Here is a 27,482-nt window from a genome sequence, read left to right on the forward strand (position 1 = left end):
GTGCCAAACGTGAGGTTTCTAACTTGAACAGAAAAAAAGTTGTATACTTTTTTAGCTTTCAATGCAACCCTATGGGGGGGGAAAACGGAGCTCCGGAGCTCCGAGCTGAGCGGAAGTGGGCGGAGCGGGGGCGGGGTGAAGCGGGCCGCTCCGAAAATGGTGGATCTCTAAGTGAAGCAGAGCGGGGGGTCCGTGCACACCCCTACTTCCTACATGTGACCTTGGTCCTGGGCAGGGTTGTGTTAATTAACTTCTCTGATGCTGCATTAATTCACCCCAATTTATATCCAAAGCTGTGCATTTGTGGAGGGAGCTTTCATCCTTTGCTTTGCTGATGCATGTAACAGATGTCAGAGTCCACCTGACAACCCTGCAAGGTAGGGTCCTGGACCAAACGTCCTGAACTCCCAGGTAACCCGCCTAGCCTTGTCCCTAATTGGTACAAGCCAGATGTTCAGGGAATACATACAGACACACATTTAGAGACCAAAGCAAATTTATTGCAATCACTAAAACTAACACGTAAGGCCTTGGTCAGTAAAAAGCCTCTTAAAAAGGGGAGGGGGAAAAGGGGAAGGAGATGAGGAAAAGGGAGCGAGGAAGGAAGGTGAGGAAACGCTCTGTCAATTAGCCATTACCCCAAGAAACAAGCATACGTCCCCACACCCAGCCAAATCACGGCTGGCCTTCTCCAGAATACCCACACACGTAAAACGTAAAAAACCTCTCTAACTCCGAGCAACCCCCGCCTGGTTGCCTCGGACCTGATCTTCCCACTTGACATACGCACGCACCACCAAGGAAGATGGAGGGTCTTCTTCATAGGGCTTTTTATCTCTTTTTGGGACCCCCTGCCCCATGACCCTGCCAGACCAACCAGTGCCCTTCCTGGGCTTTTGCCAAACTCCTCCCAGAGGGGCAGGCCACCTCTTTTTCCCACAGCTGGATCCCGTTAGCTTTTCCACTGCCCTGATAACCTCCAGGTGCTGGTGGGAGTTAGTGTCTCAAGGCAGGGATGACCTTGGCTGGCAGCCCCAAGCCTGGCACAGCCAGTTTGAAACAATAGACCATAGACCATGCATAGAGAGCAGATTTTACAACCACATAGCAACAGCAGCTTAGAGGTGCAGATTTGCACCCCAGTCCTTTACAATGCACAGCTGTGCAGCTGCAGTTTATAAAAAATGGAGATTATTATTTATTATTATTTATTGCATTTTTATACAGCCCAACAGCCGAAGCTGCCTGTTTCGTGATTTTGCCTATCACAAAAACTAACACCATTCAAAGTATAAAACAAACAGTATAAAAACATGATATAAAATATACTAGAGTGACCAGTTACAAATGAGGGCAGGGCTCCTGCAGCTTTAATTGTTGTGATGAAGAGGGAGTTTCACCAGGTGTTGCATGTATTCAAATGACACCTGCTGAAATTCCCTTTCAATGCAACTTTTATAAAGGAGCCCTGTCCTCCTTTTCATAGGGCCACCCTAAACTTGGGATTTCTACTACTTCTCAGAACGGTGAGCATAATGAGTGGCTCCCCCCACCTGGAATTATGTTTTTCCCAGCGCTGAAAATCCAGGGTTTAGGGACATCTAGCTCTACCATTTAGCACTGACAGAGCAGAGCAGATTTCATCATACTGCAGAAAATAAGAGCAATGTGCTTTCCTCCCACTCTCGTCAAGATGAAGCCCAAGATCACCCAGAAGATGAGATGAGAATCACGAGAGATTTGCAAGAGTGACCTCATAGATCAGCTTGGATGAATGGCTCATTCATAGCCCATGCAGGATACAGTGATGTGCAGGAGTGAGCTGCCAACTTGTGCCCTCCCCACACTGAACAGAGCATAGCATGTGTTAGGAACATATTTATTTATTTATTTATTTATTTATTTATTTATTTTAGTACTTTTATCCCGCCCTTTAGCCAAAAAGGCTCTCAAGGCGGCTTACAAAAATATTTCTTAAGACAACATAGCCTATCAACATAAGCAGACTTTGCTCTCACAATTTGTCTGGGTGCTTCTACCTGTACAGTAACATGGGTGTAGGGCTTGCATTACTATGCGTGCAGCACATTAAGCTCTGTGTGCTTCATGGTGCATGACTCATGCATACAGGGGCAGTGTCTGAATCAGCTCTGAGTAACAGTAACCCATTCCCATACATCTGGGATTGGTAGCAAGTCTTTAAGGTCAGAGAATATGGCTTACAGGCGGGCTTGAGGTCTGGCACACACAGAGGATGTGGTGGTGGTGGTGGTGATGGTAGCAGCGATGGTGTGATAAGCTTGTCTTCCTTTTCCCTCCCCCAAATCTTATGTTCTATATGACATAGCAAGCTTGCCTTAGCAGTTCACATCATGAATTAGAGCAACAATTTGTTATTACAATAAGAAAGCCAGCAGATATACAATAACAAACTGTGCATATTTTAAGAATATGTGGGTTATATTCTATGGGTTGTGCTCCCGATAGATTGAGGGCTCCAAGTGTAAAGCCCTCTGCCTATCCTGTGCCCTGCTGGGAAGAGCCAGATTGGGTGACAGAAGGACAGAGGTGGTTTTGCCTCCATTTAAAACACAAAAAGCTCCCGAGCCTGTCCAACTGACTTATCGTTTGGTGGGTGGGGAGGCCATAGGATATTGCATCTCCCAGCACCTCACCTCCCCACCTGCCCACCAGCATGCCCCCTTTTCACCTCTGCGACTGCTCTTACAATTGGATCTCCTCCTCTGAGCTCATAGTTCTGTCTACAGGTGATGATCAGCAGCTTCCCACAGCACTCCCAAATGGTGTCCAGGGGCCATAGGATTGCTCTCTTAAGACCACATAAAAATACTCCAACAACTATTCAAACCCACAGCAATACAAAAACTTAAGAATTACTAAAAATGGACGGAGGCCTCCTTGGCCTGTTGATTTGCCATGAATGTGTATAGTTCCAGCTGAACCCCCTTCCCCAGTTGTATAACCATTTTTCCTAATGCTGTTGTGAGGAGGAAAATGCTTTTCTTTCAGATTCACTACTACAACGGTGGCAGAGAAGAGGAAAACACACAGCGAGAGATGCACAGGCAAAAAGGACAGGGTATGAATATCTCTTGATGGCAGGTGGAAGTGTTCGCTTTACATATGCAGCCAGTTCACACAACCACTTTGCTTTGGGCTAGTGATTTGATTTCCGCCTTGTGTGCCCTATCTTCCTTGTAAATGGATTGTCTTAATACGTTTGGCATGAGGAGAAGCTACAGCTTTTATCACCACAGAGATGAACGGATTCAGATGACCCCTCTGTCAAGAGCATAGTGCAGTTCAGGCAGAGGAAAAGAAACAGCCAGGACAATAGAGTGGTCATTTGAACTGACCCCTAGAACTTTTCTACATAAGGCTATTCATCTGTTGTATCTACTTTCAGTTTTGTCGCAGAATTGACATCTAAGCATTACACAAAGAGCCTATGGCCTTAGCTAGACCTAAGGATTATCCCAGGTAAATGGAGGGGTCATCCCTGCCTGCTCCCAGTATCCCCTGTGTGTCATTTGGATGTACAGGGATGATCCTGGGCCGATCCCAGGATATAGGCCTGGTCTAGCCATGGCCTTTCTTTTCCTGCTTTTCCACTATACAAAAGAAAAACCTTGCTGAAAGTGCTCTTTAGACACAGAAGCAAAACCGGAGGGTCATTATATCATATAAAGAACCCATAAACAACCATGAGTAGAGAATGAGAGAACATGGCAAATGTTTTGTGTAGAAAAACCCTTAATGAGCTGCACTTATCAAACCTAGAAATCATAAAGTTATGGATTACCGCGGTGGCTTCCCCTACTGACCAGCCCATCTCAGAAGGAAATGATAAGTTTGGAAATTCACATATTCCCTTTACTACTACTACTACTACTACTACTACTATTATTATTATTATTATTATTATTATTATTATTATTATTATTTCTCCAGAAAACATCAGTGAAACGCCAGTATAACTAGGTTACCATTTAAAGCAAGCATATGAAGCAAACAAAGAAATAACTTTAATTACTGGATCTCTAACATCAGCCTATATGGTTTTACCACAGGCTGAAATGGCATTTATTAGTACCACAGGCTCCAATAAGACAATCCAACGAATTCTTAGGGTAGTCGCTCTGAGAGCCACATTAAGAAGGAGAGACACATAGACCCTGTCTACACGCTGTACTGAAGGTGCATGAGCCTTCAGTACGACGTGTAGACAGGGCCATAGGTGGGCAGTAGGAGAGCCAGCGGCCCGCTGGACAAAGAGGCATGGCCCACAAATGTATTGTAACGCAAGTTTCCTTCATTCCTGAGGCTGCTTGTATATAAAGGATTTGTGAAAAGGAAGCAGGAAGTTGCTGATGAATAGTAACATGCCCTAACAGATCTCATTGTTTTCCAGCTGTTACATTAGGCACCTCTCCCATAGAATATGCTGTTGCTATTGAGATAAGCTTTGTAGATTCCTCACTCCAGGAAGCCCTCAGAAGCTATTTAAACAACCTCAGCTTTCCACTTTTGGTAAATGTCTCTGATTCAACCGTGAATATTTCAAGGATTAATGTCACCACAGGTGGGTAGTCTGTCAATAGTTGTCACCAATTTTATTTGCTTTCTGTAGTTTTAGTTTGGCCTAGGGAAAACAGAAATGTCTAAATCAAGAATAGAGACCCAGCAAGACAATATGTATTTATTTATTTATTTAAAACATTTGTATCCTGCCCTGTATCATTAGGATCTCAGAGTGGCGTACAAAGTAGGACAAGCTTTCCGGTTATATTTCCCATTGCAGCCAATTATAAAATGTGTGTCTTTATAGGGCATGTATCATGGACATAGTATGTGGTCAGCCAAGCAGGCATATCTTTTTGGGTACTTCTATAGACATTTGCAGAGAACAACTGTATGAAGAAGCAGTATAAGAAGCAGCCCCCAAAGAGAGGAATCACCAGAGCCATTTGCATTTTGCAAACGTTTATATTTATTTATTTATTGCATTTCTATACCGCCCAATAGCCAGAGCTCTCTGGGCTGTTCACAAAATTTATAAGCCTTTGCTGAGGCCTAACAGCTTTTCTTATCTTAAGGAAAGGAAGCCTGCTTGGAACGGATGAGCCGAAAGAGGGGGGAGGGGGTGCACTATGATTCAGCCTAGCATGCAATGTGATTTGCCTTCCCATTTCGGGACATTGCAGCACTTTTGTCCACTCATTTTCTTTCCTCTTAAATGTCTTTGGTATAATCACAAACAGTGGAAAGGGAATCTTTTCCAAAACGTATCTGGGAGAGTTGATAGAGGACAGGAAGAAATACAAATGCTAGCATAAGGTAGTTCCACAGGCTTTTTCTTATCTGTTGTAGAAAAGTGTGGCTAATTCCAAAATCAATGCAGTTTATTAAAGTATTGCTGCTAAGACATTTTCTTCTCCCTACTCCCCACACATTGTGTCCTTCCACTGAGAAACATTGGTTCTTGCTTTAAAAATGTTGTGCATTGTTAAGAAAAGTGTAGGTTACATGAATTACTTACACTTCAGCTTTTTTGTTTGGAGAGCAAAATTTGTGATCATATGTCCAATTTTAGGGAGGCCGGATAGTTTTTAATAAGCTTGAGTCACTTCACAGAAAATCTAGTATTTCAAAATACTAGATTATTATTATTATTTTTAAAAAAGGTCTAAGGGCACAACCCTACCTCGATAGTCGGCAGGTCTCCGACGTCAGAGGCAGCTGAGTGTCCGATGCAGGGTGGCCTGAGCATGGAGGCTGGGACATGCATGGGAAGCCTCGTAAAGCAGCAGCTTCCCGCCCCCATGCCTGCTTCCTCCTCCCCCTTTTACCCTTTCCATGCTCTGTTTCCAAGCATGGAGATGCAGCCATCTAGGCAAGAACCGTGTGTGCAGCTCCCAGAAACCAAAAAAGCCCACGGTCCACCAGATGGTATCTAATGGCCAAAAGCATTCATGATTGCTTAAAAAGTTTCCCCATACCTACTGTGCAATCGATTATTCTGAAAAGGTCACCAATTACCCGTTGCCTTTAGAAGTAGCCACTCAGACACTGCAGCCATTCAACAACTTGTGTAGTTTTGGGGTTTGGAGGGCTTAAAAAGAGCTGGCAAGCTTGGTGCTACCACATATGCAATCAACGTGAGAGACATGCTGAGGATATCTGATTCTCAGGCTCACACTTCAACCTGCAACCTACGAAGAAGTGGCTGTGTAGTTTGAATTTTGTGTGTAGAATAAATATAATGAATGAAATCAACCATGCTCAGCAAAATACAATGTCTCACCTGCTGACTTATTTTGTTTTACGTTTGTTATGTTAGTGTGCAATTCAACTGGCCCTCATAATGCTCATTGTTACTGTGAATCTGGCTACGGATGGCCTGCCCAAGCCTGCAAAGCTCACCCAGCCTGCCCCAGGGCCCCAGCAGCATTCGGAGGGAGCTGCCGTTGCATTGCGCAGCAGCCTCCTCAAGGAACCGCCTGTGAACTTCAATCTGAAGGTAAGGGGAGGGGGGTAATGGAAACTTTTGACAGGCTGTTGAAGAGCAGCGGTCTACACTTGAGGGTTTCCTATAGGTGACAATGGTTTCTGATAGACGATGTGCAAGAATTAAAGCCTAAATGTTTCTGACAATTACACAGGAAGTGCTGATGGCCTATTATGTGCTCATTCTGAATCAGCCATGAACCCTAACTGTTGAGATGGCCATTCATTTGCAGTATGTCTACTGTGACCATGGAAGTTAACTAAGGAGTGACAAAGGAGTAGACGTACCTGAAACAGTTAACGTATTTGTCCAGGTCTTCCCTGCCTTCATTCTCCTTTCTCAGTTGACTTCCTTGTGCTTGCCATATTGTGTACTTTTGTATTGTAAAGCTCTTTGTCCTCCCGTGCTATGTAAAGTCTGAGATGCATAGATGGTTGTCAATAAATAGCAGGGGGGACTTTGTGAAGTGCAGTGAGTGCATCATGGCACATGTTGTCAAACATGTCATCTGCAACATGTTAACGTAAAGGGCTTCCTTTCCACAGGGCAACCCTCCTCCCCTCCTTCTCTCTCCCCTTTAAAGACTTCTAAACAAACATGAATTGGTTTGGTGCCTCTGGAACCATGCACACCTTCCCCAACCTGGTGCCCACCAGATGTTTTGGACTATAATTCCTAGCATTCCATGCTGGCTGGGGCTGATTGGAGCTGAAATCCAAAACTTCCAGTGGGCAGCACGTTGGGGAAGGCGGCCCTCATGTGTCCAATGGTTTTGCAACTGTAACACTAAAGCATCTCAGTTGCACTATTTTAAAACGTTGTTGCTGAGATTAGCTTTACAGATTCATCACTCAGAAATTAACTTAACAATCTTTATTTTCTATCACGCTAAAAGGTCAGGTTCGGACACCACTTTAAGCCATGAGGGCTTAATAAGCTATGCACAGTATCTTATTTTGAAAATAAGCTACTGTTATCCCCCACACAATCAGACAAATAAACTACTGTGTGTGGTTTATTAAGCTACTGTGCACAATCCGACTTATCCCTGACCCTTGTCCCATGGAAGTCTTCCTGCCCAAGCAGTGGTGCTGTTGTACCCATTGACAACACCACACTAGCCTGTTTTAACCTTCCACAAAATCCCAATGAGAGGCGAGAAGTTAATTCATCACTTCCAGCATCACCCCAAAAGCAGACAGTGGCTCTAATGTGCTGGACCTATGCAGGATTGGGACAAAACTTCAGACACAGCTTCCCCGCACCATCAAAACCCTGTAGGATTACACACAAAGGAGCAAAAACCCCATGCGGAACAAAAGGAGGGTGGCACAAATAAACACTTGGAAGTTTACATTAACAGGACAAAACTTCACACAGTTGAAGTTGCCTCTCATAGGCAACTCTGTAGGCAACCAAAATAGCCCATGATGCCTGACAGATGACACAATAACCTACAGTGGGTTAAATAACTGCTACTGCAGATGGTGGGTTATCACAGCGGGTTATTTGGGGCTAATAAACTATCATGGATTTAAAAATTCCCAACAGGTAACATGATAACCCATGATGGGTTAAATAAACCACCATGGCTTATTTAAACCATTGTGGGTGGGTATCATGTTTTCCGAACCCAGTCATTGTCTCTGATTCAACTAATGTCACTATAGCTGCAGTGTAGTCTGTCTACAGTTGCTTTCTTCCCGGAATACAAAATGTCTACATTAAGCAAAGAGTGCCCCAAAAGAAGTTTGCAAATTTTATTTTACATTTGATCTGTTCAACCAATTAAAAACATTTGAATTTCCAATCATAAAGTCAGGTTTTCACACTGATTTTCAAAATTTGAAAATTTGCTGAATTTTATCCCAACTGAACTTTCCCTAAAGATCTAAGGACAGTAACGTTTTGGGAACATTAATTATGACTCAAGTGTTTGATCTTCTCTGCCTTCTAGTACTTTTAATACATTTAAGCCTGAGATCTCAGTTGTCACTGATTTACCATGGAGTGAGCTCCATTGAACTCATTAAGACTGCTGAGTAGACAGACATAGGATTATACTGGAAGCACTTAACTCTGGTCTCTCTTGCACACCAGAGCTCTTGACTGAACCATATACGTATAAGGAACCCTTTTCTAAAAGACGTGTCCTTTCCTGTCCTTTTCCTATATACTTACTACTTTTGAAAAGCATCCCATGAACTCTTCTATGTGATTTTACTTCTAATCCCAATACAGGAGCTAATTTATTCTACATGTCCATGCAATTTGATTTGAATACACTGTTGCTCGTGCTGTCTGGTCTGACTTTAGGATTATGCATGCTTCAAAGCTAAGATTTAGGATGCAGATCCGAAGCAATGCACAACCCTAATTGTTTTCAGCAGCTCTGAAGTTACCAGTGAGAGCTGATATACCTAAAGCTAGTAGTACCCCACCCAGTACTTAGCTGCTTCTCATCAGAGGCTTGTCAGAGGTCCTCCTCATGAGGAAGGTCCAACTCATGAGTATTCCTTTTCAGTAGGCGAGCACTCCTTTTCCTGGAAACCCTCCTTTCATGTACTTTAAGGCACCAGCATTCTCATGGGCTAGGTGGTGGCCCGGCATCTTCCTCTGCCTCTGAAGCTGAACTCTTAGCATCTCTAGGAAGCAGATTCGAAGGCCTCACTCCTGAGGGTCCTGGACCATCTTGGCTAGTGCCAGGGTCTTCTCAGAGGCCAACTGGTTCTGATGGTTCTGGCTTCTCCTCTGAAAAAGACTTCAGTGGTGGCATGACATCTGGGACCATAACAGTTCACAGCAAAATAACTAGATACTAATTTTATTTATTTATTGCATTTATATACACTACCCCATAGCCGAAGCTCTCTGGGTGGTTCACATAAGATAAATGAATGAAATGTTAAGATGTGAAATATTCCTTTACTTACAATCATTGCTCTGCACCAAGCGGCTCCTGGTAATACTACCTCTCCTCTTCTGCCACAGGTATTCCTTTTATATACATAATAAAAATGTCTGTCCGTCTTGACAAACCCTTTCAGATTGCTCTATGGGATTCATCCTCCACATTGTTCAAAGAATATAAACGTGATTTGGAGAAAGCGGTATGTCTGAGATCTTGTTCTTAACAGCATTTGAATTACTAAAATGTTAGTGACTGATGCTATCAAAGATGGCTTCATGAAGAGCGCTAAATCATGACTATTGAGATAGCTGTAGTATTTTCCCATAGATAGTTTTAAGAAAACTTCTTATGCCAAGTAATGAGTATGGATTTTTTTACCTCATTGTTTGGTTCAAGAGGATTTCTTATAAAAATGTAGAGATTATTGAGGTAATTAAAACTACAAAGGTATTCATTGATCATCTCCATGCAATCCAGAGACATTCAAATCAATGGGACTGTTAATGATAGGTTGGTGACTGAGGGCCTTCCTAGACGAGGGTTTAGCCCAGTGCAAGGCCCAGGCTCACTGCTGTGCATGCAGATGACGCACAGGGAATCCCGGGGTCAGGCCGGGCTAAACACTCCCTTGACCCGAGATAACCGAATCCACTTGTGGCCCGGTTTTTCCACAGCCCTGGGCTGAGCCCGGGGCTGTGGAAAGTCTAGCTGGTTCCGCGGCTTTTCCCAGCTGCTCGCTTACTCACGAGTAGCCGGGAGAAGCCACGCACTGGGCACAGTGCTCCATAAGAGTTCTGTGCCCATCGGGCCAGGGGCGAGGGAATCGTGGGGGGGGAGTGATGGGGGCCAGGGGGGAAAGAGCGGACCCAGCAGGAGAGATGAGGGAAGAGCGGAGCCAGGGTGGGGAGATCGCGGCTGCGGTGGTGGTGGAGGGGGCATCGGACATGGCAAGCGGGGGCGGCAAGTGGACAGGCGAGCGAGGGGGTGAGTGGGCAAGTGAGTGGGCAAGCGGGGGGCGAGCAAGTGGGGGGTGGGGGGGCAAGCGGGGGCATCAGACATTGTGGGGGGAAATCAGGGGTAGGGGGAGCGGGGAACCCTTTATTTTTTAAAAAAACCCACTTACCTTTTCATTGGTGCGCTCCTGCGCACATGGCCCCTTTAACGGTTTTTTAAAAATGGAGGACACGACGGGGCTTTTCTTTCCCCATCGCATCTGACGTCTGGATAGGTGCGACGGCCCGTGCTAATTGTAGCATGGGCTCACCGCGCCTGAAGGCCAGATTCAAAGGTAGGTCTAGCAAGGCCCTGAGTCACTCAGCCATGGTGAACATTCAACTGGGAATGGTTCTAAACTAGCATGGCGGAAGAATGGCATGAGGTTCCAGTCCAAATTGAATTCTCCATATGAGGAACCCAGATTGTATGACCTTTAAGGCAGAGACGTAGCACAAATTGGCCCTTCACACCATGGGGTATTCATATCAGAGGTTTTCCACATTGTGAGGATAGAGCTTCACACTGCTACACCACCACACAGTTTCAGCACTGCCCATAGCATGCTAACAAGGGTGTAACTGTCCTCCACATCAAACTTCAACAACAGTGTTAAGCTAGAGTTATATTTGGGCCAGCGTGACTCCATGAAGAGGGATGAGCCTAACTGCAAAGACCATAAGCCAGATATTCTAAAGTTTGGAGACAGTTCTTATTCAGGGTTTTTATTCTTCTCATTATATTGACAAGTGTACTTTGACTTCCCTTAATTAGATCCTGGTATTTCATGAAGATGCAGTTTGAAACTGAAAAACGAACTACACTAGTTGGTATATAAACACGCACGCACGCATGCACACACAAAGCTGCAGTACCTTAAACAGTAATTAATTTTCTGTTCACGAGCTTTTGTGGCCTTTAGAGCTTTGATTAATTAGAGATATTTTGTAAGAATGTACGGCCACTATTTTATTAAGCAAAATTCATGGGAGGTAGTCAGTGACCTCTACAGCAAGTAAGTAAATTGTGGCCAGTCACCCTTCATTGGCTCATGTGGGCAGGTTTAATACAAAATTATTCATTATAGGAAGGTAAGAGTAATGAGAACCTTTATTTTGGGGAAAGCATGCATTTTCCTACTCATACTTGTAGACCTAAATGATTTAAGATTAACCAACCCCAGATTCAGCTAATTGCATTGGAAGTTATATTTGTTACGAATATGATACAAAACTTTCTTGGAATAATGTTTTTCTGTCCCAACAGTATTGAAAGAAGCAAAACATTTTTAGGGAAATTAAAGTTGACATGTGCACAATAGAATGGCAGATGATACTACCCTTGAGTAAAAAAAAAACACCATTGGATAAACAAGATCAAATATGTATTAATCTAATGCATTTCAGACCCCTTTATTTATCATGATCCTTCCTTCAATAGGGAAAATCCAGAAGAAAGGCGTTTTTCAGGTTTGAGTATGCTAGTTCCTCAATATAGTCTAGAGGAGGAAATAAAATTAACAGTTCAATTTTCTATGAGGTATTAATTGTCTCATAAAGGTTTTGTAAAAATATTATTCTTTTTCAGTTTACTGAAGGATACACATCTTTACCAGGCTTCAGAAATGTAACAGTTACAGAATTCAGGTATGGGAAAAGATTACTCCCTCTGTCCACCACCCTAGATTGCACTTCAGATGATTAGAGGAATTGGTCCAATTATTGAATGCCAAGCATATTATGAAGATAAACTGGAGTAAAGAGCCTAAAATTATTCTAATATATGGGATGGAGGAGCTTTTTGTGCAGAAAAGACAGCACAAAGTCTTAATACAATTTATATACATTGAAAAGGCAAATACTTCCCCCCTATATACATAGGGTATATTATACATAGGGTATATTATATGTACATTTATAAGCAAACAATTTATTTAGAGTTATTGTCAACAGCTGCTTTTCTTTACATTTCTATATGATATGTTTTTATTGTGTTTTATTCTTATTGTGCCCCACTTTGGGATTATTGTATAATGAAAAGTGAGTAATACATTTTATAAATAAGTAAAATAACGAATATGTCAAAAGTGAACTCTGTTCCTACCATAATGCCAATGGGTATGCTGCAATATCTTGTATTAGGGAGTAAAGGAAGGCTGAAGACGTTGGTTCTGTGGAGGCCTTTCATACAGGCGACAGGCATGGGTCAACACTTATGTTTTTGGAGGCCACTATCTTTCCCAGACAGTGGTCCAGGGGCCAGAAGCATGTTGCTGGACACTTGGTCTTGAGCACTGTATATGAAGGTGAAAGAGAAATGTGACATTTGCGTGTGGAGTAATTCTCTCTTACCATTTTTGGAAACAAAATTATTTTTCTTACAAGCATAAATGCAAATTTTATGCCACATCGTATTAACATATGGTAGGGATGCCACAGGCTATAGAAAACTGCTGCAAATTGTCCATCCCTATATAAATACAAAAATATTGGAACATACACTAGCACTAGCGCAGATTTTAAATCATGGTATGACTATAACCTACTGCAGCTGTTTTACTGACTATTATATACCGACTGTTTTTTAAGATAATTTGAGTTGCATCAAATAGTGTAGATCCACCTGTGGAATGGCATCTGCTAGAAGAGCAGATTCTCCCTCAACTAGGGTGACCATCTTTTGGAAATCAAAAAAGAGGACAACATGGCCACCCCAAGCGGGTGTGCCCACCAATATGTCCAGCCCCCAAAAGGGTGTGCTCACCAACATGTCCAGCCCTCAAAGAGGCATGCTCACCAACATGTCCAGCCCCCAAGGGGGAGTGCTCACCAACGTGTCCAGCCCTCAAAGGGGTGTGCCCACCCAAACATGGCCTTGGTCATAGGTCTGATTTCACAACACAATTAAGACAAACTTGTTCTACATAACATCTTAATGTTAAAATCACTGGAATAAAGAACAAGTGAGACATTCAATGTATCTGAAATTAACTTCACTCATTCCTACTTCTGTAGCTTTTGCTATACTCGATGTGATACAGTCTCCCCTTCCCTCAAATATCTTTTCTGACTACAAATCTTTCACTGGATGACCATAGTCTAACCTTTCCTAACATTTAACAATGTTTCCCCATCACCTTTCTCATATCCATACTCACAGATTCAGCATACTGCTACCACTGAACAAATGAAGCAGTTGACAAGTTCAGAAAAATCTAGTACAACAAACAAGCAACCAAGCATTCAGAAAGAGTATAAACTACTATTAGCCTGCAAACGTTAGCCATGGAACAAAATGGACTAAAAGCTAGCACCTCTTAGCTTGTTTCAACTTCAACCAGACATAACAGTCAAAAACAACCAAGAAAACACACCTACCTCATTGACATAGCAATACCTAATGACAAAAAGGTTGCAGAAAAGGTTGCAGAAAAATATACACCACTGGCTATGGAAGTTAAAGAACTATGGCAACAGGAAAATGTTACCATTATTCCATTAGTCACATCAGTCACCAGCATCACATCATTTCACTTTTAAAGAAAATCTTCAGAAGTTAGGCCTACCAAAATACATACATGCCAACATCCAGAAAGCAGTCATACATAAAACATGTTCAATAGTAAGGGAAATTCTGAATCAGTAAAAGACACCATCACTTGGCAAAGTGATCATATTCACCTAGAAAAACCACCACGAGCAAGAAAAGAGATACATAATGACAATAATAATGGCAACCCTGTTAATTTTTAAAAAGATTTTTTAAGAAGGATGGACAATTATCAGCAATTTTTACAAAATATACATCATGCCAATTATATCAAACAAATTGGAGAGGAAGGTCTATGGGTCAAAATGCATTATTTAATAAGAATATCACCTCCAAATCACCACCCCAACATACAGAAAACTACAGCCCACACACACACACACACACACTGGAAACATGCACATGCACATCCCATTTAGATATCATCACATCAATACACACACACTGCCAGCACATGCATACTGCCAGCACACATGGACACGGACACGGACACACTCAAACAACCAGGCACCCTATTCACCCATACACTTTCACACGCACACACCTTTGTCTTACCTTCTACTTGCTTCTTCTCTGGCTGCTGCTTCTTCTTCTTCCTCTTCTCCTTCTTCTTACTCAGCGCTGGGGCCCCCGGAGGATGTGTTCCCAGAACTCAGCCCCCAGCCCGTCACCTTGCGTCGATCCAGGGCTATCTTTGGATGAAAGCGTGGGCGGGCCTTAAACCGCACATCTCGGAAATGCATGGTTTGAAGCCCTCCAGACTTCCATCCGGGCCTCTCCTTGGCCATCGTGGTGACGTTGACTCTATTATTATTATTATTATTTATTTATATAGCACCATCAGTGTACATGGTGGTCGACGTCACCATGGCGACCAAGGAGAGCCCCAGATGGAAGGCTGGGCGGAGCTTAAACTGTGCATTTCCACATTTAGGAAACAAGTGGTTTAAGGCCCTGCAGGCTTCCATCCGGGCCTCTCCTTGGTTGACATCACGGATGGAAGCCTGGAGGGGCTTAAACAGTTTTTTCTTTTAATCAGCGATTTTCCCGGACAGAAAGCGGAAATCAGGGATTTCCCCCCGGACACAGTTCCCCCCACCCCCCGTGTCCGGACATGTCCAGTGAAAACCTGATGTATCATCACCCTACCTCAACCCCTGAAGGCCCCATCTCTTGTTGTTCAAAGATTAATAGACCTAGATCTACAGCATTTAAGAACTGCTGCTAACAAATCTTGCTCTCCGCTCTATAATAATTCTAATAACTATGGACTCACTGCAGCTTCATATCTGTATGCGTTAACCATTCCAAAGTATAGAAGAGCATTTACCCTTGCTTGCTTTAATGTTTTGCCATCAGCACTACTAGACGGACGATTTAGTAAAATCCTGGTTAATGAACGGATATTTCCCTGTGGCTCTGCAGCAATAGAATCTGTTGAACATGTTGTTTTGCATTGTAACGTGTATGAGGAATGCAGAAAGAAGTAAATCTTTCCATTATTAACAGCCTTTTCTGGATGTAACTCCAAAACTTTGGTATTGATTTGTTTAAGGGATGTGTCCTCCCATATTACTGAGAGGGTCTCTAAGGCCTTAGCTAGACCTAAAGATTATCCCAGGCAAATGGAGGGGTCATCCCTGCCTGCTCCCAGGATCCCCTGTGTGTCATTTGAATGCACAAGGAAGATCCCTGGATATAGGCCTGGTCTAGCCATGGCCTAAGTTTCTTATGAGAGCTCCGGCTATTGGGCGGTATAGAAATGTAATAAATAAATAAATAAATAAATAAATAAATAAATATGACCTCAATGCAAATTGGAAAAATAACGTTGCAATCCTCCTGAAAGAAGGAACTTCACCAAGCTGTATTTTGTTTTTATGTCACTTTTTATCTGTCCTTTGCATGTTTTATATTGATTTTGCTGGTCTGCAACCATAATAAAAAACAATTAAATTGAATTGTATATCCACCTGTGGAATGGCATCTGCTAGAAGTGCAGATTCTCCCTCCACCCCGCCACCCCAGGGTTCCCCCAAAATCTGCTCTGGAGGCTTGAGAGTGCAGGTTTAAAGGGGCAGCAAGGAAGCGGTTTGAGAACTGCAAGTCCTCTCGCATAATGTTGATGTAGATTTCATTTTGCTAGCCATTGGCCATGGCACTGCTATTCTGCTTTTCTGGTTGATAAGGGAGTGGAGAAAGGTTAGTAGGAAAGATTGTAAGTGGCACTATTATCTGGTTCCCCCCCAATACCTATGAATATCTAAAACATTATGATAAAGAGGTCATGAAGCATATTTTTTATTATATAATTGCTCTGAAATAACCAGATCTGATGTTCCACCTGCATAGGCCTGGAAGCACCCTGGTTGAATTTGAAGTAAGAACAGCAAAGAATATACCACTTGAAAGTGCAACTCAAAAAGCAGCTGAAGCCTTAGATCCTTCCTACAATTTAGTACCTACCTCGTTTACAAAGGAAATCCCTGGTAATATTTAAAGGTCTTTTTGCTGAAATGTATAATAACATTTTGATGGTATGAATGTCATTCTTCCCCCTTCTGCACTCAAACCCAGCTTGTTGTGATCTAGATTTTCTTAAGTGATTAGCTGCGCAAACATACTGAGCACCCATGCCATGGGCACTTGGACAAGGCCAGATAGCACCTTCTGGCCATGCTTCAGCTTCTGCCATTTAAAGGTCTGTCTGAAACATAGCTTTTTCTTGTAGGAGGCATCTGTTTTTCTTTAAATTCAGGAGCAAAAACAACACAAATTTTGACAAGAAAATGCCACTTTTAACACTATGCAGTGCTAAAAGGATCAAATTTATCTTGTCCTAGAGTAAAAGCTAAATTTAACCCTTTTAGCACTGTGGAACTACAGAGTAGTTTGTTATCAATTTTATTTTCTTATTTTTTTTCCCGCATACCCTTAAAAAAAATGGGGGGCAGGGTGGTATCCGGGGGATGGAAATGACCCTTGGACCTCCTGCAGCTGCTTACTCCTTGCTTTAAATTCCACCCATATGGCAGTAAGAACTTACCATGTCAAACTTACCTATACAAGGTGGAAAGGTCTTTAATAGTTGCAACCATTAGGCTCCTCCTGTTGCTCTGAAAATAGCAGAGTTCTGCTTGCTTCTGAAGGAAGGGAAAAACTGAGCCTCCCACCGAAGAGCAATTCTGTCTTTCATCGACCCTGTTTAGACAATACACTGAGCTATGGTGGCTAAGTTTTTTGAGCTAACCACTATGGCTTAGCATGTCATGTGAACCATTCCTAATGATGCTGGCTACATAACCATGGTTTAAACACACTCACTCACTATTTGCTGAGAAAGGGTTAGCGGCCTAACCATGGCTTAGTGTGTTGTCTGAATAGGCCCAGGGTATATTATTGGACCTGTTCAAAAAGCAGCTAAGCCATGGTTAGTCCATTAAGCCTTTTGCAGCAAAAGGTTAGTGAGCGTGTTTAAACCATAGTTACGTAACCAGCATTGTTAGGAATGGTTCACATGACACGCTAAGTCATAGTTCACATGAAACGTTAAGCCATAATGGTTAGCTCAAAATGCTTAACCGCTGTGGTTCAGTGTCTCATTTCAACAGGGTCACTGTCAACATACATGCCCTCTGGGGCAGGAATATGTCTTCTTGTGTCTGCATAGTTTCATGTTCATAGTGGATACTGTGTTAGTGAAAAATGGGAATCTGAGATATCTCCATTGTTATGGATTTATAGGAAGCAGTCTGCTGACTGGCACTGCTCTGCTTGAAAAATTAATAGCAGCAGTCCACTAAGTTAAGTGGTTATTAATCACTTTGGAAAAAGCCACATGTAAAACTCTGTGGTACTTCTCCTCCTTAGGCAAGGAAGAAAACCGCTTTCACTACAGCCCCCTTTGGTCAATGCCATCCCAATAGCCTTCAATCCAGTTTTGAATATTTTCCTTGGTATGTTCAGAAGAACACCAAATGATATTATGATATTATGAACCAGTTACCTAGGGAGGTTGTGGGCTCTCCCGCACTAGAAGCATTCAAAAGGCAGCTGGACAACCATCTGTCAGGAATGCTTTAGGGTGGATTCCTGCATTGAGCAGGGGGGTTGGATTCAATGGCCTTAAAGGCCTCTTCCAACTCTACTATTCTGTGATTCTATGATTCTATGAAGTGCATAGTTGTTATATCTGGTCAGTGGCATTCTATATCATTTTTTAAATTAAAAAAACAAAACAAAGTGATATTAATTTTCCCATTGGTTTCAAAGGGTTCTGTTTTTTTCCATGCCAGGTGGAGTAAATTTTTCCGTTTCTCCTGAACACATTTTCGAGGGGGATACAGTAAAAATGACATGCGAATCAACATCAAATACAAGCAATGTGACCTGGTATCTTTCAAGACATTTAGTCTCCAACAGCAACAGGCACTCTATTACAAGTGAAGTTACAGGTGGAAAGTCGACATCAACACTAAAAATTACAAGCATCAAGTTGAAAGAAGCTGGTAATTCTCAATCCCAAATAGAAAAGTGTAAAAGTCAAAGAGTGTAAGAACTGTTATACTTTCAGAGCAGTGGTCAGTCTAAGTGTCAGAACTGTCTCCTACCAAGGTAAGTACCTTGGTAGGAGACAGTGCCTTCACCTTGCCCAGGGGAGGGCAAGGTGAAGGCAAAAAAGCAGCCAGTCGCAGGGGCCAGGGAAAGCAATACAAAATCACTATGCTGAAAGACAATCACCAACCTAATAAAAGTACCATGCATTCAGGAGGGGGTTGGCCTAATGGCCTACAATGTACTGCCATGAATATTACGATTCTATGACCACAATATACACAGTATACACAACTAAAGTATCCAACATAGTAAAACAGAATGTTTGACACTCTTAAATATTTGAATGATATTACATCCTCTCAGTATTCTCTTCTTGAGGGCTTGCTTTCCATACCTATGACCATTTTCATTGCCCTCCTCTGAACTCATTCCAATTTGTCAATATTAAATTATGGCACTCAGAACTAGACATACTACTCCAGATGATGTCAAACTAATGCAGAATAAAGTGAATCTATAACTTCTTGCAACATGAACACTATGATACTATTAATGAAACCTAGGGGCGTTGCTAGGCACTTAAAGGATTCTGGACCAAGGCCCATAGGACACAAATCTACATAAAGTTTGCATGTGCTACTTCGTATCTAGCACTACTTGAGGGGAGACATGAGAGCACTCTTCAAATACTTACAAGGTTGTCACACAGAGGAGGGCCAGGATCTCTTCTCGATCCTCCCAGAGTGCAGGACACGGAATAACGGGCTCAAGTTAAAGGAAGCCAGATTCCAGCTGGACATCAGGAAAAACTTCCTGACTGTTAGAGCAGTACGACACTGGAACCAGTTACCTAGGGAGGTTGTGGGCTCTCCCACACTAGAGGCCTTCAAGAGGCAGCTGGACAAGCATCTGTCAGGGATGCTTTAGGGTGGATTCTTGCATTGAGCAGGAGGGGTTGGACTCGATGGCCTTGTAGGCCCCTTCCAACTCTGCTATTCTATGATTCTATATATGCAAATTTAGAAAGAATTACGAGGATTCATTTACATTTCACTAAAGGCAAAGTCAACCAATTAATTTTTTATCCTAGCCACCACAAATAAAATAAATTCTTCAATTAATTTGCATCCCACCCCAGATCATTCTAAATCAGCAGTTCAGTTGCAATTAACTTGCAATGGTGTCAAGACGTGCTCTCTTTCTCTCTCACAACCTCCACCCCAGAAATTGTGACTTCTGCAGCAAATGGAGTTCTAAAAATGACATAGTGCTAACACAAAAGGAAGGCAAGGACAAACTCCAATTAATTTCACCCCTCTCACTCAGATCCTGTTCCAAAATTCCCTTTCACTATATTCATTAATCATCATTACTTCCATAAATTAAACTCAAAATAAAATAACATGCATGTTTCCGGATGGGGCAGTGGCAAAATGCTGGACAGATGATGGGGGATTGGGAGGCGGGAGGCAGAGCAAGGGAGTGCGGAGTGTTGTCTGGCTCTCCAGATGCTGCTGGACTGCTAACTCCCACCAACCCTGGCGAGCAGAGGCCCTGGTGAGGCCTGACGGGAGCAGTGACCTAACACAACTTCTAGATGGCCACGCCACATCCCCCATTCCTCGGGAAGAGTAAAGGCAGCAAGGAAGGACATAAGAAAGAGTGGGGTGGGGAGAGAGAGGCTGGGAGGAACTGGCAGGTTTGTGGGTGGGGATGAGAGGGAGGGGAAGGAAACACTGAATGGGCAGCACCAAGGAGACAGAAGGGGAGCTGGTAGGATGCCAGCCTGACCCCACTTCTCCGCTCTGCAGTTGTCTTTCCATGTTGTCAAGCCTTTTCTGCCAAACCCCAATGCTTCTGCATAGGGATACACAGAGTAGGCCAGGAAGCATCACACTAAGAGCTCCATTCACACCAGCGATTTATCACACACTCGCCATGCCTGATGTCGTCCCTGTTCTGCACTCATTTCGCCTCTTCCCCTCCATGTTTTGTTCCTTTTTGGAACAGGGAAAGTCTGGATTATTTTCCCCAAGCTCATTTAATGCACCTTGAAGCCTCCATGTAGTGCTGTCCCCTCACTGTTTCCTTTGTTGGGGGCGTGTGCTTTGAATGGAGTCTTGCTGACAAAAGGGGAGGGTGGGGTGGTTCTCCTCTTCCACCACTCCTTGTGGAAAGTTGGAATGAATGGACGTTTTACTGCTCAAACCCCACCCTCCTTGCCTGCAGCTCCCTTTTAAATTTTAAAAGATTTTATTTATTTATTACATTTCTATACCGCCCAATAGCCGGAGCACTCTGGGCGGTTCACAAAAATTAAAACCATTCAAGGTATAAAACAACAGTATAAAACCATAACATAAAATACAATATAAAAGTTTAATCAGATAAAAACAGCAGCAATGCAAAATTACAAATTTAAAACACCAAGTTAAAATTTATTTTTATATACAGAGATGACCTTGAGAACTCTTAAGTAGAGCTTTCAGCATGCCAAGTTTGAAACAGATCGGTTCATCCCTTCATTTTTTAGGAACTTTTTTTTTAATTCCCCCACCTTAAACCCTTTCCCCATAGTCCAGCAATGCCAAAGTCCACCTGTTTGCATTTGTGAAGGATCTATTCTCCTTTACTTTGATAATGCAAAGCTGTGCATCTCCAGTTCATAAAATAGAGGTCTGCTGGCTCCCTTACTCAAGAGTAAATTCCATTGATTTCAACTGCATTTACATCCATACTAAAATCCAGTGCATGCTTACCTTTGAGTAATAAACCCCACAGAACAGAGAGAGACTTACTTCTGTGTAAAACACGTATAGAACTGACTATTAATAGTGTGGTCACTCAGAAGCTTTTTTTAAAGTCTAAAACAGCAAGCTGGAAAGAAGTGCTCTGCAACCCTGTGCTGCTTGCTTCTGAGGTTTACTCAAGACGGGAAGGTCATGGTAGAGAGGTCAGACTAAATACGATCCCTGGGGAAGGTAATGGCAACCCACCCCAGTATTCTTGCCGTGAAAACTAAATGGATCAGTACAACCAGAGATATGTCGATATACCATCGGAAGATGGGACCCCCAGGTCGGAAGATGGTCAAAATGCTACTGGGGAGGAACAGAGGATAAGTTCAACTAGCCCCAGATGTGATGATACAGCTAGCTCAAAGCCGAAAGGACGGCTAGTGGCCGACGGTGCTGGTGGTGAACAACGAATCCGATGTTCTAAAGATCAACACACCATAGGAACCTGGAATGTAAGATCTATGAGCCAGGGCAAATTGGATGTGGTTATTGGTGAGATGTCAAGATTAAATATAGATATATTGGGTATCAGTGAACTGAAACAGACTGGAATGGGCCACTTCACATCAGATCACCACCAGATCTACTACTGCGGACAAGAGGATCACAGAAGAAATGGAGTAGCCTTCATAATTAATAATAAAGTGGCTAAAGCAGTGCTTGGATACAATCCAAAAAATGATAGAATGATCTCAATTTGAATTCAGGGTAAGGCATTTAACATCACAGTGATCCAAATATATGCCCCAACCACAGATGCTGAAGAAGCAGAAGTAGATCAGTTCTATGAAGATCTGCAGCACCTACTGGATAATACACCAAAAAGAGATGTTATTTTCATTACAGGAGACTGGAACGCCAAGGTGGGCAGTCAAATGACATCTGGAAGTACAGGTAAGCATGGTCTAGGAGAACAAAATGAAGCGGGACATAGGCTGATAGAATTTTGCCAGGACAACTCACTGTGCATAACAAACACTCTCTTCCAACAACCGAAAAGACGGCTTTATACATGGACTTCACCAGATGGCCGACACCGAAATCAGATTGACTACATCCTTTGCAGCCAAAGGTGGCGGACATCTATACAGATGGTAAAAACAAGACCTGGAGCTGACTGTAGTTCAGATCACGAACTTCTTATTGCACAATTTAGAATCAAACTAAAGAGAATAGGGAAGACCCACAGATCAGTTAGATTTGAGCTCACTAATATTCCTAATGAATATGCAGTGGAAGTGAAGAATAGATTTAAGGGACTAGATTTAGTAGATAGGGTCCCGGAAGAACTATGGACAGAAGTTCGCAACATTGTCCAAGAGGTGGCAACAAAAAACGTCCCAAAGAAAAAGAAAACCAAGAAGGCAAGATGGCTGTCTGCTGAGACACTGGAAGTAGCCCAAGAAAGAAGGAAAGCAAAAGGCAACAGAGATAGGGGGAGATATGCCCAATTAAATGCAAAATTCCAGAGGTTAGCCAGAAGAGATAAGGAATTATTTTTAAACAAGCAATGCGCGGAAGTGGAAGAAGACAATAGAATAGGAAGGACAAGAGACCTCTTCCAGAAAATCAGAAACATTGGAGGTAAATTCCAGGCAAAAATGGGTATGATCAAAAACAAAGATGGCAAGGACCTAACAGAAACAGAAGAGATCAAGAAAAGGTGGCAAGAATATACGGAAGAACTGTATAGGAAGGATAATAATATTGGGGATAGCTCAGCCGTTGTCGTCAGTGAGTTAGAGCCAGACATCCTGAAGAGTGAGGTTGAATGGGCCTTAAGAAGCATTGCTAATAACAAGGCAGCAGGAGATGATGGTATCCCAGCTGAACTGTTGAAAATATTGCAAGATGATGCTGTCAAGGTGATGCATGCCATATGCCAGCAAATTTGGAAAACACAAGAATGGCCATCAGACTAGAAAAAATCAACTTATATCCCCATACCAAAAAAGGGAAACACTAAAGAATGTTCCAACTATCGGACAGTGGCACTTATTTCACATGCCAGCAAGGTAATGCTCAAGATCCTGCAAGATAGACTCCAGCAATTCATGGAGCGAGAATTGCCAGATGTACAAGCTGGGTTTAGAAAAGGCAGAGGAACTAGAGACCAAATTGCCAATATCCGCTGGATAATGGAGAAAGCCAGGGAGTTCCAGAAAAACATCTATTTCTGTTTTATTGAGTATTCTAAAGCCTTTGATTGTGTGGATCATAACAAACTGTGGCAAGTTCTTGGTGGTATGGGGATACCAAGTCATCTTGTCTGCCTCCTGAGGAATCTGTATAACGAACAAGTAGCAACGGTAAGAACAGACCACGGAACAACGGACTGGTTTAAGATTGGGAAAGGAGTACGGCAGGGTTGTATACTCTCACCTTATCTATTCAACTTGTATGCAGAACACATCATGTGACGTGCTGGGCTTGACGAATCCAAGGCTGGAGTTAAAATCGCAGGAAGAAACATTAACAATCTCAGATGTGCAGATGACACCACTTTGATGGCTGAAAGCGAGGAGGAGCTGAGGAGCCTTATGACGAAGGTGAAAGAAGAAAGTGCAAAAGCTGGGTTGCAGTTAAATCTCAAAAAAACCAAGATTATGGCAACCAGCTTGATTGATAACTGGCAAATAGAGGGAGAAAACATGGAGGAAGTGACAGACTTTGTATTTCTGGGCGCAAAGATTACTGCAGACGCTGACTGCAGCCAGGGAATCAGAAGACGTTTACTTCTTGGGAGGAGAGCAATGACAAATCTCAATAAAATAGTTAAGAGCAGAGACACCACACTGACAACAAAGGTCCGCATAGTTAAAGCAATGGTATTCTCCGTAGTAACCTATGGCTGTGAGAGCTGGACCATAAGGAAAGCTGAGCGAAGGAAGATAGATGCTTTTGAACTGTGGTGTTGGAGGAAAATTCTGAGAGCGCCTTGGACTGCAAGAAGATCAAACCAGTCCATACTCCAGGAAATAAAGCCAGACTGCTCACTTGAGGGAATGGTGTTAAAGGCAAAACTGAAGTACTTTGGCCACATAATGAGAAGACAGGATACCCTGGAGAAGAGGCTGATGCTAGGGAAAGTGGAAGGCAAAAGGAAGAGGGGCCGACCAAGGGCAAGATGGATGGATGATATTCTGGAGGTGACGGACTTGACCTTGGGGGAGCTAGGGGTTGCGTCAGCCGACAGAAAGCTCTGGCGTGGGCTGGTCCATGAAGTCACGAAGAGTCGGAAGCGACTGAATGAATAAACAACAACAACAAGCATGCATCGGATTTTAGTGTGACTTAGTATCACCTCTCTGTGCGCCATAGTACAGGATTGGGTGATGCACAAAGCTCAAGAGGAGCCATACACCCACCCCACTGTCCAAGACCAAGGTCTGAAGAAAGAGCTTCTGCCCAGATTGTTTAGCCCAGGGGTGTTGAACTTCCTTTGACTTGGAGAAGCTTCCAAGGAGGGCACAGCAGGGTCAAGTACAAAAGGGGCAGGGCCCAAAATATTTCCAGGGGGGCAATAAAGACATTTTCTCTGTGGGCGCTTGGAAGACCCTTGGAGGATGCGGTGTGCTGAGAGGGAACTCCCTCCATAACAGTAGTCTCCCTGGAAATCCCACCACCACCAATTAAACTTGGCAATTAAACTTAAAAACACCACCCATTGGCACCAGTGGAGCATATTTTTTTTTGTTCCTAAGCTTCATTGCCATGCCAGGGGAGGAGGTGTTAACCATTTCCTTCCAAGCTGCAGTCTCCTTGAAAATCACCCCCTACATAGCAATCAAGCTGAGAAAAAAACATTCTGATGGCACTAATGGACAGTCAGGGCTCTGGGGAATAGATTTGGGGCCAGGGCACGGGCTCAAGCCTGGTGTCACCCCTGAGGCAGCCTAAAATTGCATTATCCTTGTGTGCAATCCTATTGCTGCTGCGCAAACTCACGTTCAGTTTATGACATAGGGCTTTTCTACATAAGGCATGTATCACGCACTTGTCATTTCCTATTCACAGTTGTTTATGTGTTCTTTAGACAACAATGTGACCCACTGTTGTGTCTAAAGATCACTATCAGCTATTACTGTTGTTGTTGTTGTTTTTGTTGTTGTTGTTGTTGTTGTTGTTATTATTATTATTATTATTATTTTGAGCAGGGAGGATGTGGCATTTAATTGTGTATGTGAAAGAAAGTCTAATTACGTCTTGTGTATTTCCAGTTTTCTGTTCTATAGCAGTGCCGCCTAGAGATGAAATAATGGGAAAGCTCCTCATGTAGTGCTCAGATCTCAATTCTGCAACAAAACTGAAAGTAGACACAGCAGATTAACAGACTAATATAGACTAAACTCCTGAAACTGTTTTCACCTGTTACATCAGCAATATAAATTTACGTTGTTTCACTTGGTTACAGTTTATTATAGAGGGGAGACAGGCTAGGTGGTTTACAAAGGGGTCCATTGAATCTGGAAAGTACACTGTTCTAATGAACTACGAAAAATATCTTTCCATAACATATTTTTGTCTTCTTGCAGGTGATTATAGTTGCAGTTTTCTGAAGTGGGGAAATGAGTTGTCCTCAATATACAAAGCTGTGAATAATATAACAGTCTCTCAGATCAAAATTGTGCCATCAGATAATGTTTCTATTGTATGTAATGGTGAAAGTAAAAAACTGAGCTGCTGTACAGAAAATGATATACAATTATTCACTTCTTATTGGAAACCAAATGGAGCAATAAATATTTCAGGTATGAAGCCAAATAATCTCTTTTTGCCCTTAGATGTGGCTAAACCCTCCCCACACCCCAGGACACACAAACACAAACACACACACTTACTGTCTCACATGTTTTTCCACTGATGCAAAATACACAGAATGAAAGAGCTGGGTAGCTATGCAAGGCACTCATCTCCGAACATGCTATTTTGCAGTCAGAGTTCTCATACACTCAGCCAACACACAGGTGTAATTGGGTCGGATGACTAATGGAACAACTGCATTCAGCATCAGCACACAGTTTGTTCCCATCTGTGAACTGACACTGATAGTTTCCCCAGATGAACCTTAAAGGCCCCACAGCCCGCTCCCTAGCTTAAGAGGAAAGAGGCAAACCACATCAAGAACAGGCTGTGGTGGGAGCAGAAGGGAGCCCAGCTGCACCACTGGGTCCTAATGGGATGAAAGGATTTATAGTTTCCTCTGGGCAAAACCAAACCTATAGGTTCCTTCATTCCTTCAGGAAACGCTGTCATTACAGCTTCTGAAGTCAGCTGGGATGACCAGCCATATGACGCACTAGTGAGTTGAAACCCTTTCCTATTGCTGGCTCCTCCTCCCCTTCACAAAGGTTTAAGGGGTTCTTTTTTGCCGCCAAAGTAAGGGGGCTTCCACCACGAGGGTGTTGCAAGCATCCCCTGTGCGTGCTCACAAAACTCCTGGAGGTATCAGAGAGTATTTGCAAGAAACAACTTTTAAAAACTTGGGCGTCCTTTGAGGTGAACTGGGGGATAAATGTGTTCTGTGCCCTGCAGGCTGGCCACCTGGGAGCAATTGGTTTGGCCCAGAGCAGCTTTGGATATGCCAGAGACTGGGAAGAGGAAATGCAAGACCCTTCTGCTCCCTGCCTCTGTACTTCTTTGTCATATCCACAGTAGATGTTACCCATCTTCCCCTGCGGGGAGGCACAAAAGCGCCCAATGCAAGGAACATTTCCTGCAACTCTGTCACATCCACATCCACAATGCAGGAAATCATTATCTGCATGTTGTGGACTGTTCACGCACACAATCACATTTCCAGAACATTGAATCAATTTTCACACATCTTAATCACCCACATGTTTAGTTTTTTAACAGTTTTTAATGCTTTATGTATGTATGTTCTGTGTTTTAGAATTTTAAATTTTGTATACTCGTTTTTATCTCAATTTTAGAATTTCTGTAAACTGCCCAGAGAGCCCCGGCTATGGGAGCGGTATAGAAGTGCAATAAAATTAAATAAATAAATAAATAAATAAAATCAATTACTCTTTTCTCCCCCACCCCCATTACCCTGCTGCTTGTACAGTCCTAGAGGAGCAAAGCTTTCTAGTGCTCTTCACAGGTTCTACAAGATTACAAGCAGAGGGGGCCTGGGGAAATG

General features: G+C 42.9%; 1 protein-coding gene across 1 annotated transcript in view; it reads left to right on the forward strand.

Moving 5' to 3' along the window:
* Positions 1-27,482, forward strand: part of ADGRF5 (adhesion G protein-coupled receptor F5) — a 72,510-nt gene that overhangs the window by 14,713 nt on the left and 30,315 nt on the right. The window contains exons 3-10 of the mRNA XM_063115917.1: positions 3,031-3,100; positions 4,433-4,603; positions 6,362-6,541; positions 9,521-9,639; positions 12,021-12,079; positions 16,335-16,471; positions 18,278-18,490; positions 25,873-26,088. Of these exons, the coding sequence (XP_062971987.1) occupies positions 3,031-3,100; positions 4,433-4,603; positions 6,362-6,541; positions 9,521-9,639; positions 12,021-12,079; positions 16,335-16,471; positions 18,278-18,490; positions 25,873-26,088 (1,165 nt within the window). The remainder of the gene's footprint in view (positions 1-3,030; positions 3,101-4,432; positions 4,604-6,361; positions 6,542-9,520; positions 9,640-12,020; positions 12,080-16,334; positions 16,472-18,277; positions 18,491-25,872; positions 26,089-27,482) is intronic.

The sequence above is a fragment of the Elgaria multicarinata genome, chromosome 2 (assembly GCF_023053635.1).
Source record: "Elgaria multicarinata webbii isolate HBS135686 ecotype San Diego chromosome 2, rElgMul1.1.pri, whole genome shotgun sequence".
Classification (NCBI taxonomy): Eukaryota; Metazoa; Chordata; class Lepidosauria; order Squamata; family Anguidae; genus Elgaria; species Elgaria multicarinata.